The 13667-nt window shown below is 32.3% G+C and overlaps 1 protein-coding gene and 2 long non-coding RNA genes across 5 annotated transcripts in view; 1 reads left to right on the top strand and 2 right to left on the bottom strand.

The window, feature by feature from the left end:
* The first annotated feature begins 5680 nt into the window (after positions 1 to 5680).
* The window catches only part of LOC145330035 (uncharacterized), a 58495-nt gene continuing 50508 nt past the window's right edge, over positions 5681 to 13667 (top strand). For all 3 annotated transcript variants that reach the window (XM_080174571.1, XM_080174570.1, XM_080174572.1), the window contains exon 1: positions 5681 to 5811. In XM_080174571.1, coding sequence (XP_080030697.1) covers positions 5715 to 5811 — 97 coding nt within the window. In that variant the 5' untranslated portion in view covers positions 5681 to 5714. The remainder of the gene's footprint in view (positions 5812 to 13667) is intronic.
* LOC145330038 (uncharacterized) lies at positions 6358 to 11226 on the bottom strand. The gene is made up of 3 exons (XR_013883214.1): positions 10676 to 11226; positions 7448 to 7514; positions 6358 to 6903 (listed from the first exon to the last, which is right to left on the bottom strand). It is a non-coding gene; the product is annotated as an uncharacterized LOC145330038 (long non-coding RNA).
* Positions 12423 to 13650, bottom strand: LOC145330039 (uncharacterized). Its single transcript, XR_013883215.1, has 2 exons — positions 12760 to 13650; positions 12423 to 12461 (listed from the first exon to the last, which is right to left on the bottom strand). It is a non-coding gene; the product is annotated as an uncharacterized LOC145330039 (long non-coding RNA).

The raw sequence follows: 13667 nt of genomic DNA, 5'->3' as shown, positions 1-13667 counted from the left end.
CCAGTCCCCATAGAGACTTACGGGAACGTAAGCACTAGTCTTTTAATATTTAAACATTTACCCTCCGTACATAAACCTGTGCATGCTACTTCCAGACAGAGTTTAATTACCTTCCTTATATACATATAACATTGAATAAAATCATCCTTGTTTTAAACCTTTTTTTTAATGAACTTACAATTAAAAGAAAATAACAAACAAAAAAATAAAATGTTCAGAAATTCTTATTTAAGTATTAGTTAGTAGTTAGGGAGATCTTAACGGACTAACAAAATAGTATCAATTTCTTAACACTCTCATTCTATGAAGATGTTAGAGAGTTTGACTGTCCATAAATATTTGGGAATCTATTGGACCATGTAATTTTTTTAAAATATATACACGGTGTTTCAGAAAAAACTGCGTTTTCCGTTTTTCTGACACAACCAGAAGGAATACAGAAAAAACGATTATATGTCCATATTATCTGTAAAAAAGTACATCAAATTTATAACAGGTGTTTTTCATTATCTCTAAAAATACGGCCTCTATGATAGGTACATAGTTTCCAAAAATGCTTTATGTGAAAAATGTTGTGCAAGAAAAATTAAAATAACTCTTTTATTATGTATAAAAAAATCGTAGAATTTCAATATTAATTTAGAAAAAGGTATAAGAAAATTACCTTAATGAGTTTTCAAGGTGAAATGCTTTTTAGCTCCTTACAAAAGCATTTTTAAGAAACTGCAAATTGTCATTTTTTCACATTTCTTGATTGTGATGCATTTGCAGTAAAAGAATCTTCTTTAATAACGTAGGTTATAGTAAAAAGAAAAAAACTCCTTTTTATTTGACAAAAAAATCTTTAAAGACAAAAAAGTTATTGAAGTTAGAATTTTTTTTATTAAAGCATTTAATTACAAATTATGGATAAATTATGAGTTTATATCTTAATCTGTCAATCAAATTAAAGGATTATAGGAATGATTGAGGTGTGGGGATTTACAAACATGAGTAATTTTTAAGGTCATGTTTCTTAAGTATACAAAAAGAAAAACTGAATATTTGTTTTCAGTGAGGGAATTTTAAATGAAATTTTAAGTGTAATTGGTAGAAAATTGTATTGGCCGTATTAAGATGTTGTTCTCAAGTGAATAAATTTTTGAAAACCAACCTTAAGGCACAAAATTCTACCAGAAAAAAGCATCATACGCATCTTTTGAAATATTTATGCTTTAAAATGCGCCGTTATTTCCAGAGATATTAAAAAACACCTGTAACAATATCGATGCATATTTTTATAGAGAATATTGACATATAATTATTTTTTTTGTACTCCTAATGGTTGTTTCCCAAATTTGGAAAACGCAGTTTTTTTTTAAACGCCCTGTATATTATTTGGTGGGTTGTGAGCAATTATTTATCCATAAGAAAAATATAGGAAAAACATCTTTCCCACTGAAACAAATGTATTCTTCCAATTAGTAGAAATACGCAAACAATAATTCAGTGCGATTAACAACATCTTACGTTTAGTATAATTTCCATGATTTCATAATTGTAAAAATTTGCATTCAAGCGTTCAAATCTAAAATCATTGCGTCGTCGTTTCATCGCGCGCGAGGCGTCTAAAAAATTAGAAGAAAATGAAGTGAGGGAGAGAGAGAGAGAGAGAGAGAGAGAGAGAGAGAGAGAGAGAGAGAGAGAGAGAGAGAGAGAGAGAGAGATAGAGAGAGAGAGAGAGAGAGAGAGAGAGAGAGAGAGAGAGAGAGAGAGAGAGAAAAAAGATACAGAGGAAAAGTAACTTCGGGTTTCCCGAAAGATTAATAAGATAAAGTTAAAAGTAACTAAGCTGAAAAAAATATATTATTTTCTCGTATTCATTCGAATCCGGTGGATAGCAACCGGTTCTCATCTATACGAAAAAACTATGTCTAACATCGTATTATATCCAGCTTTCTACGAATATAAAAATGTACAATCATAAGATTAAAACTGTTTTTTTTTTTAGCCCGTGCCTTCGGCACCTCGGGGCTAAATAACTGATTTACCCTTCTAGGTAACCTTCACATAGGTCCCTTTGGTGATTTTAGGCTATTTTTATGCACCCTTCTTTATAGTTACCCGTTTCAATACATAGCCCTTAGATGCTAGTGGCGCAGCAACTGGTGTACAATGTATTTTGATTATTTTCTATTTTCTTTCTCCCTGGAGAGTGATGTTCATGAACCATAAAGTAAAACCAGTCTTTTCTTACAAATTATTATGCACCCACGGAGTTCGCAATGTTTGAGAAACCAGACCAGATCATTTTCAAGATGGCAGAGAGGGAGGGGATGAAAGGGGGCTGTAAATTTCACAGTGCTGCATCATCTTATAAGGTGGCTCAAAAACTTTGGGTACTATTGATTTTTAAAAAAATTATTCTTATCAAAACTTTTTAACCAATTATAGAAAGGGTAATTTTGCTATTATCATTGGATATGTACATCAGTCAATCGACCATTGTCTTATTCCATATGATCTCAGGAAAATTGACGTAAACATATATTCCTTGCAATATTGAGTAGCCTAGCAGCCACTAGAGGCCTCTAAGGGGAGGTAGGTGACCTTCCCACACTTTTAATTTGTTTTTAAAAAATATAAGAAAACGAAAAGTTCTCATTTTTTTCTGTGGGCGAATTCTCTTGAAGTTATAAACCTTCCAATGACCTATGATAAGCTACACTGTATAGTGGAATCATATCGATTTGGAGATTATTAGGTACACACAAACAGAAATAAGCCTTTATGTTACTTTCTTACAGGAATTATGCTAACCTAAAACTCATGTATTCTAAAAATTGGACTAAAAGAGTATTGTGCCGGTAAAATTAGAGGAAATGTCGTCTTTTCTGATTCAGCGGAGTAAGGTTTAAAAGGCATAGGAAATGTTCACAAAGAGCACGACGAATGACTCAAGGAACGCTCTCTTTCCAATACAGTGCCAATTAATTAAAGCATAATAAGTCTATCCTGAAAATTAAATTTAAGGTGATCTGGTTTTAGTAAGCTAACCTATCAAAATTCGTTGAACCCTAACTCTCATACATACAAATACATAAAATACAGGCAATTTTAAATCTTTCATTTAAAGTCCAGACTGGCTTTCATTTGAGGGCCCAAAGCCATATTTAGTATGTTGGTTTCTTTTATTAGTGTAACATACAGTTACTTTAATAGTTAAATGACATATCTTATGCATATGAAATTATTCTTATTAAAAGTGAAGTTTTTAAATGAAAATATAATGTAACATTGATGTTATTATAAAATAAAAAACTAAACAAGAATAATTATGTGTCATTAAATAGCATTTTGATAGGAATCTATTAATATCTATTACAAAGAAAATTAAGTCATAATTTCGAGGCCGTCGTTTGTGAAAGTAGAAAAAAGGATTTAACATATATTATCAACAAAAATGTGAATAACGTTTTCATCAATTTCTTTATGTATCGGAATATTTATCATTTTAAGAATTCCCTTTAAACAAAACTTAACTCCTAGTTTATCACCATATTTTACATCATATTTCTAGGAAATTCAGGGGGGGGGGTTAGTTAATTTACCTCCTCAATTTCCCTGAAATATACCTTAAACCTGTAGGACACATAGAAAACTTCAGTGGAAATTGGCCATACTGACATACGGTTAGAAAGAGCAAAATTATGGTATTTTATACCATAGGCTGACTCTCAAAGGATGTATATTGTATAAACCCCCATGAGAATATTTTGCTAAAAAAAATTGTGTAGGGTAATTTTTTACTTGGGGCTATATTACTTAGTGGGGGGGTATAATACGCATTTCTTCCCCTCCAAAAATAGTTTGTATTTCTGAATTGAAATGAGCTCCAAATAATTTTTGTAGCAGACTTAAACTTAATATTTTATTGTATGTATTTTATTGATTTTTGAATCCATTTATAATTCTATTAATTTGTTTTTTTTTGCAATGATATTTCATTTTTTTTTCTCTATTTTTGAATGTCATTGTTTTATGTTAGTAATATGAAAAAAAAGAGTAATAAAATTACAAACTTGAAATTTAACAAAATTAATGATATGCAGAAACTTTTTATCTTTAACTTTAATTAATACATAGATAGATATCATTTACTAACATTATGAATTAACTAATGTTATTTTGACAAAATAGATTATTGCAAATAATTTAATCTCCTCTAAAATATGAAAATTAAACGCCTAAATAATTATTGCCTAATAGCGAACACTTTTAATGATCTAATTTACCCTGCAACAGACGATCATAAACAATAGCTACTAAAATTTGTTTTCTGCTTTTTTTATGAAATAAACAGTAGAACTGTTACGCAAAATACACTTTTTCGAATATAATTCTTCTGCTGACCTATAAATTTACTATAGGGGCCTAGAAATACATGTACACAATTATCTCTCTATCTTTACTGGCTACCTAGCGCCAGGCCTCTAAAAAAAGGCCAAATTGATATCCCGTTATTTCATACAAAAATTTCAAATGCATAGGAGAATGGCTTAAAGACTTATTCAGGTGTTCTGCATATTTTTTAAATTATAAAATGCGATTAAGATTGTTGTGTCAAAAGTATGCTGTGCTACAGGGGCGTCCAAGCTTTTTATTTTGGGGGGGGGTAAAAATTTTTTAGGGGGGGGGGGGGTAATTCGTGTTTGGGGGGGGGTAAAATGGCGCGCGAAGATTGCCGCAAATTTTTTTACCCCCCCCCCCAAAATTTTTACCCCGGGGGGTAAAATTTGCTTGGGGGGGTAATTACCCCCCCTGAAATCTGTTGGCAGGGGTAAATTTAGTTTACCCCCCCCCCAAAATTTACCCCCGGGGTAAAATTTTTTGGGGGGGGTAATTTAAATTTTTATTAAATATATAGTATTAAAAATGCGCGCGAAGCGCGCAAAATTTTTTTTTATTAGAGATTTTTTATTTTGGGGGGGGTATTTACCCCCCTAAAATTGTTTGGGGGAGGTAAATACCCCCTCCTAAATGGTTGGGGGTGCCTACGGCACCCCCAGGGTAGGGGTAAATTTTGAGTGAGGGGGGGTAAAATGAAAAAAAATTTGGGGGGGGTAATCGCCCCATTACCCACCCCCCCTTGGACGCCTATGCTGTGCTATCTTTATGTGACTAGAACTGGAGACTGTTTTTAACATATTTCAGCAATTTTTTGGAAAACTGACCGGCGCTAGTTGTAGAGTATATAGACTTTGATAAAAGATTTTATGGATAGAACCTAGTATTAGTGTCTAACTTTTTATCTTTGTGACGTAACAAAAATCGAAGGATGAGAGGGGTGGTGGGAAAGGAAACCCCTAAAAAAGAGGTGGATTTTTGTTACGTCACGAAGATAAAAAGTTAGACACTAATACTAGGTTCTTATGGATATCATAACTTTGGCCTTATATGTTTAAGTTGAAATATGCAGAAGAGCTAAAAACCTGCACATTGTTAAAACCGCCGTGCTACCGTTATCTGTTGATTTTTTAGAGGCCTGGCGCTAGGTAGCCAGAAGATATAGAGAAATGAAATTTTGTACATTTATTTATAGGTCTCTAAAGTAACTTTTTAGGACAGCAGAAGAATTAAATTCGAAAAAGTTTATTTTGAGTAACAGGTCTTATATACAGTCATAAATTATGTTTAGAAATAGATGCTGCTGTAAATTAAAATCTCTAATTAAAATGAGTCGAGGTTGGGTGATAATATTGCAACTGCTAGCTGTGATAACAGATGTCTACTCCCAAGAAGAAATACAGTCCAACAGAACTGGAAGACAATGTAATCTTTTCTCATTTTTTTTTTGTCTAGCTAATCTATTATTGAAATATTGGATATGTCTGTATACATGTAAATTAGTTTTTTGGGATCATTTTTTACAGGGACAATGTCTCTTAGGAGGGTGGTTCGACCCTCCACTTAAATATTTATAAACCTTCTCAGGACCTATAAGCAACGTTACTGTAAATGTGAAGCATATCAGTCAAACGGTAAAGTTTTTTTTTATATAAATATTAAACAACCTGCTCTTTCAACATTAAAGAGACAAAATGTTTAATGTGATGGTACTTACTATTGCATATAAAGAGTTTCATTTGGATTTTTAACATAATCATCCTAAGAATTGCCATTAGACATTTCAAATTCTATGATTTAAAAACTAACCAAAAGCTAGCATGTGTAAAACGGTTGTAAAAACTTTCTGGAAATACTTACGTACTTGCTATTCTTTTGAAATTGTACCCTAAAGTAAAAGGAATCTTCCTTTAAGGTTGCAAATCAAAAGGACTATTCTAACATACTTTAATCAACAGTTGATATGATATATGATATGATATGATATTTAATCCTGTGCAACTGCGCGCCTCTTGCACGGCAGCTTGCAGGCCTACATGACCATTTGCACCAACATACATTACATTAATGGCCTTAATAATAACCTTATTAATTACAAAATTTTAAGCTAGGGGCGCTAACTCGCTGCTGGTGCCAGTACAGCGAGTTAGCAACAAATATGTTTATTAAAAATTATAATAATAAATCAATGTAGGCTGCAGCTGCTGGACAGTTACACTTGACCCATTCTTTCTGGTTCCTCCTTAGCCAAAAACTGGTCGGCTCTTAGAGGTCCTGCGGGCGTGCAGGACCCTTCTGGGGTTCCAATGGGGGCTTGGCTGTCCATGGGTATGGCCGCTGTTCGGCGGCGGGGTGTGTGTGTGTGTGTGTACTTCAACTTCGTTTCGCTATCAGTCGGGGGGTGTGTAAGCCGTCAAAATGCCTCCGGTTGCGTCAGGGTGCGTCAGGTTGTTTCAGGTGGTTCAGGTACGTCAGTGTGCTATTTACCCTGCTCTCCCAACCTCAATGTTCAGGTGACTAAAAATACAATAGTTAACTTGTCCCATAGGGGACAAGGAGAGAATTTTTTTAGATATCTTTGAGGCAGTCCTAACAGATGTGAGGATATCATTAATTTTGAACTGTGTAGAGCTTAGTTGAGAAAAAAGTTAATATACTGAAGTTAAGATAAAATAAAATAAAAATTAAAAAAAAAGTAAAGTATATTTATATATTAGCGTACGAAAAAATAATAATTGCGTAGGTTTAGATACGCAATTTATTGCGTACATATATACGCTGTGTAGAGTACGCAGAAAGTGAGAGTGAATGAACAGAAAATGGAAGTGGGTTATTTATGGAGTGTGTTTGGTCTTTATTAAGACTACAATGATAAAATAAAGATAAAACTAGGAATGTAAAATAAAAATAAGTCTTTTCATGTAAAATAAACAAAAATCTCCTTAAAGAAAGAGAGATATTTTGCAAGTTTACATAAAACATATATAGAGGGGGGGGGGGGGGGATTAAAGGGGTCTGTGGAGTAGGGTAAAAAATAAATGTATGGATATTTTTGACTTACAACTTGGGGATTATATTGCTCGCAAGTTATGTTCTACATGGATTGTCTGCAGTATTCCGAATTACACCTGAATTACAGAAAATATTCATTAGTTAAAATAAATTAAGAAAAGAGGGTAATTTATTCAATATTGTTTAACAAATGATTAAATAGTTTTTTATGGAATATTTTTTCATTTTGAATGTTTTTTATGTTTGCTGGTAATTCATTAAAGATACGTGGGAAGCGGAAAAGTGGAGTGTTCATAATAAATGAATTTGAATTTGTTCTTGTAGCAAAATTGTTATTATTACGTGTGGGGTATCCATGTATATCATAATTAAATTGCCAGCAATCATCAAATATACGAGGTGTTAAGTTATTTTTAAATTTATGCATAAATTTGCATATGTTGAATTTCATTAGTTCACTATTAGGAAGAATTTGATATTGTTTAAATAAGGGTTTAGTATGTTCCCTGTTATTTTTCGATTTAGCTATTATTCTAATGCAATTTTTTTGAATTATTTTTATGGGATGGAGGGTTTCTTTATTAACACCAGTGAAAAGAATGATGCTATAATCCATGAGGGATTTGCAGTAAGCATTGTATAAAATCTTTAAATGCCTACGATCAAGAATATTTTTCATTATTCTTAATGAAAAACAAGCGCGCTGCAATCTTTGGTGAAGGTTGTCAAAGTGGAAACGATAGGACATTTTTTCATCAAGCTCTACTCCAAGGTGACGAGCATGTTTATCGTTCTTGTTTTGATTGTCATTACTTACAAGAGAAAGTTTTGTTATTTTATTTGGGTCATTTTGATTAAAATCATTGGTGTTTATATAGACAGGAAAAGAAAATTTTAATTGCAATTCATCAGGAGAGAAATTTTGTCGTGGTGTGGTGAAGATTAATATTTTAGTCTTTTTTGCATTTATAATAAGGCGATTTGCTGAGTACCACTGGACAATGTGAGGTAAGGTTGTTTGTAGTCCATCAATAAGTTCTGTCAGGTTCTCACGAGCAAGAAAAGTCAAAGAGTCATCTGCAAATAGATTGAAAATAGCATTTGCAATGGCATTTTCAATATCATTTACAAAGATTAAAAATAATAACGGACCAAGAACTGATCCCTGGAGGATTCCTAAGACAATATCACGTAATGAACTTATTTTTCCTTTAAAGTAAATGTACTGTTTTCTGCCATTAAAGTAGCTTTTTATTAGCTCTAAAACTTGTCCCCTAATTCCATAGTGGCTTAATTTGCTAAACAAAATATTTCGGTCAATAGTGTCAAAACACTTTTTTATATCTATTAACACAGCACCACAGACCTTGCTCTCTGCTTGAGTGTTGGCAATGAGGTTACTCAAGTTCAGTAGGTTGTGTACTGTGCTAATAGATTTCCTAAAGCCAAATTGTCTGTCAGAAAAGAAGTTTCTCTCTTCTAAAAAATTATGAATATGTTTATAAAGTATTTTTTCTAGAGGCTTACTAAAATTATCTATAAGGCTTAGACAGCGATAATCTTCTGCAGCTGATATATCCCCCCCTTTAAATAAAGTAATACATTTGCTAATTTTCATCCCTTCTGGAAAGGTACCAGAACTTATTGCAAGATTATAAATTGCGTTAAGGGGTACAGATAGGGGCGCAGCACAATTAATAATTGTTTTCATTGCAATGCCATTAGAATCTGTAGAAGTTTTTGGAAAGCAGCTAGTAATTGTATTAAATGTTGAAAGTTCATCTAATGGGGGGATGTAAATTGTATCATTTATTCTATTTGGTAAATAATTCATAAAACTTTGATTTGTTATTGGAATTTGATCAAGTAAGCTAGTACCTAATGAAGTAAAGAAAAAATTGAAATGATTTGCTATTTCAGTGGGATCTGTAATTTTAATGTTATTTACAATTAAATGATCAGTGCATTCATTAGATTTTTCAATGTGCATGGCTTCTCTGAGGACTTGCCAGATTTTGCGGCTGTCAGTACCAGCTTTTATAATAGAAGATTGAAAATAATTTGTTTTGGCTCTTGCAAAACTACGCCTTAATTCATTTCTATATTTTTTGTACTTGTTTATGTTTTCATCTGATTTGTCTTTATGTTGTTTACTGTAAAGCATATGCTTAAAATTTCTACAGTTAAGTAAGTGGTTATTTGCATATTTTTGTTGGGGGGTGATTTTATGGTTTGATTTGAATGTTTTTTTAGGACAGTAAACATCATAATGACTCATAAATATTTGAATAAATGAATTATATGCAACATTTACATCAACTGCTTGAATTACATCATTCCAATTTTGATTTTGAAGAGCTTCATTTAAGTTAAGTAAATTTTCTTCATGTGTTAGACGACGTTCATAATTATCAGATTTGTTATCAGTTTTTTTTAATTTGATATCAAAGGAATTACAGACAATGTAGTGATCAGAAATATCACTGACAATGATTAATGATTTTTCATGATTGGGTACAAAATTTTTCATAAAAAAGACGTCAATTAGAGAGTAGGAATGGGGGGTTATGCGTGTAGCACGCAAGGTGGTATTTAAGAATCCGTTATACGTCATTAAGTCGACTAACCGTGTGGCATGACTTGTAGAGTAGGTTTCGAAAATATTCAAATTTAAATCACCACAAACAAAGGTGGGTGCATTAATCTCGCTAAGTTGGTTCATTAGTTCAGAGAAAATTTCAAAAAATAATTCTAATTGATCAGGGCTACTATGGGGCGGACGATAACAATTAATAATGAAAAATTTGAAATTATTTTGGCTAACTTTAAGACATATGCTCTCATGAATACCTTCACGATAATAATTTGGATAAATTTCTTCAAATTTAAAGTTGTTATTTATGTAAAAACCGACGCCTCCGCCTCTAGCAGTGGTTCGGTTTCTACCAATCCAGTTATAATCATTTAATTTTAAATGGTCAAGGTTAATTTTTTCTGTTATCCAAGTTTCTTGTAAGGCTAGAATACTTGGAAAGACGTTATTTTTGTTTAAGTTATACAAAAAACAGGATAGGTCAGTAAATTTTGCAAATAAAGATTGAGTATTTAATGAAAAGATGCTAAGCTTGTTATCATTGCTACTAAGCTCTTGAGCAGCATTTAGCTCAGAAACAAAATTGCTTTTAATATTCATTTCTGCGCTATATTCTGCCCAATCACCATACAAAATTGAATCCAGACAATAATTTGGATTGCTCTCAAAGATATCAATGTCTACCTGGTTAGTCATAGAGAACAAGAGGGGGAGGATCACAGGGGGGCATAGCAACACTATCAGAACCATCGGCACCATAGACACCTTCAGCAAAACCATCAGCACCATTAGCATAATCAGACAAACACATCCCGAAATTAAGTTCAACTAGGTCTGGTACAACACACACACAAACTACAAAAAAAGAACATATAAATATTGGGAGATAAATATCAGAAAACGAGCATAAAGATATTGTGTGACACATATAGAGGTTACTAGGGTATAGTTATTAGGGTGGCTCAAACCCTTACCAATGACGTAAACTGTTATTTTTATTAAAAGATAGTAAGGTACATTAGGGTTAAAATGATAAAATGCATTAAATGCATAGAGACATAAAAATTAAACAAACAAAGGGCCGTTGGGGCTAATAAATTGTTATTTTAAATAATACAATAATGAGTAGTGTAGTAGAGACAATCTAATGGGTTAATTGCTCAAGTGCCAAATGGCGCCACTTGTATAACTATGTGCGCGAGCGCATAATTATAGCAAGGTGGTTGCTTGCATTATTTTATATACAATATATAATAGGATAAGCCAATGTGGCACTGCCATTATAAAGCTGTTCAGTACAGATATATAACCGGACTATAAAATCATATGAAGAAAAAGTTAACATCAAAATACAGCAAGGGAGGCGACATTGGGCTGTTTATTAAAATAGTCCCTAAAGCTTTATAATAATTTTTCTTATTTGTTGGCTTAATAAAATTGGAAACTTTTATTGAATTTTGATTTATTGGTTCAATTAGTTGAGTGTTCAAACTTTTCTACTAATTATTATAATAGCATTGGGAATGTTCAGAAATTCATAGACAATTGTCTTATCCCTTTAGATCCCTGTCGAAATAAGAGTTGGAATTATCCAGTGGCACGGTGATGGTTAGGTTTTTTAGTCAGGAATTTTGAGATACGCTTCAATGAATAAAATTATTTTATGTAATTTCTAATCATCGATGCTGCTCAATAAGTTTTAATATTCAAATGTATTTTTACAGGATTTAGTCCCTAGTATCTAGAGGCTCTGTATTCGATTGGCCAGAGAGGGTCTAAATCGTAAATCTGAAAATGAAATAGCCTAAAACTACAACAAGACCTATATGAAGCTCAGCTGAAATAAAGAACCCAACCGATTTAGAAGTTATTAAGACCCTAAGCTTCAAACTACTTCATATAAAGGATAAGACCAAACATGAATGATAAACTTTGTTTTTTTTATCTCATCAAAAACCAGACCTAATGGCAAGAAGATTAACTGAACATCCAATCTTTACAAAAATTACGATACGTATTTATTGAAAATTTAGGACACAAACAAAAAAAATGACAACAGCTCGATATCCACAGTAGCTTTTTTTTTTTTTTGAAAAACTGCAGTCGCAGCCACTATAAACTTGCAGTCACAACAGAGCAGCAAGATTTTCAACGCTTTTGACTTCTATGCACGTTAGGGTGGGTTCATATCGGAATTAGACAAAGCGGGGATATGCAACAGATAAAATTAACCTTAAAAACATTTCCGACCGAAAAAGAATTTTAAAAAATTGAGTTTTAGAACACAACCACTTTAAAATATAATTCATTACTGTCTCAACCATGACACTTTGGTTGAGCTTGGACTTCCGAATTAGCGGGAAGTTCACGAGATCAGTTGGCGAACATACAAAACCCCCAATACCAGGAACCATCAAGATTCAACAGCAGGTTTGAATATAGATTTATTGATGAAATTATTTCAAAAGACCTGAAATTACAAGATCAATTAATAAACAGAATAAAATATTATTCGTTATCTTAAAACTTTGAGCACTAAAAAAATCTTTTTCTTTTCTTATGGTTAAAGAATCTTTGGAAACTTTGGCTTTAAAGGAAATTTATTTGGTTTAATAAATCATTGTTAAATGCAACAATAAGGCACATAAAAATTACTAAAACATATGTTAATCATAATTAAGTTTCATGCTTAGCTGGCTAAAGCCTTTTTAAAACTACATATAATCGTCCTATACACCATACTTCTTAATCAAATTAACAAATTCTACCTGAAGCTCTTATGGTTTCAAATCCCTGATATACTAGGGTAGTTCACACTCAATGAGACCAATGATAGGCCCAATTTTGTTCTCCGCAATCTTCACACTCTCATATCTCATTCCAAAGTAAAGAACGTGCGCTTCAAAATAAACAAACACTCTATGCCGCGCCACATTATGAAAGGAAAGCCTTAAAAGACGACATTTGCGCTTTGTTTTTGGTTTAATGATAAGGAATTTAATTTCGAACTTGATAAACACAAAGCTTCCTCGAAAAGAGGTTAAGACACACCCCCCGTTTGAAAGTCAAATTAACTTCCTTAACGAGATTCAAGGTTTTTTTCGCGCTGAGCACTAGCAACATTTCTCACTAAACTCAACTCACCATAATCACATGAGAATGGCCACATCCCGAAAACGTGACAATTTTGCTCCTAACTAAATGAAACCCCGTGAAATGCATACACAATATTATACTCCTCACTAGGACTCATAATACCTCACATTTTAGGATAGAAGGACGGGGATTGGTTTGTACCATACAACATTCCATGCACATGACAATCACATGATCACATACACAATCCTAAAACAGATAATCCTATTAATCATGATGTTGTAATATAACAACTATACTAAATATCATTTCATAATCAATAGGTAATAAATCATTATTAATAAATCAATAAGTACCTACGAAATCAGGTTGAAATGTAAATGTAAACAATAATGGTAAAAATAAAACGAAATAAATCTTAGACAAGAAAATTAAGATTTATAGGTACTTAAAACTAAATTTGTTAAGCATCAAAAAGAGTAGTAAGAAAAAATTTTTCAAAATCCTTGGGCAGAAAGTTTTTCAAACCTAATGAATAAGAACTGTAATATCTTAATCAACAATAAAACTTTTTTAATAC

This window comes from Acartia tonsa, chromosome 10, assembly GCF_053477335.1.
Source record: "Acartia tonsa isolate MP-2025a chromosome 10, ASM5347733v1, whole genome shotgun sequence".
NCBI classification, from domain to species: Eukaryota; Metazoa; Arthropoda; class Copepoda; order Calanoida; family Acartiidae; genus Acartia; species Acartia tonsa.
The sequence above is the reverse complement of the archived record's forward strand: the minus strand, read 5'-3'. Positions and strand labels throughout refer to the sequence as shown.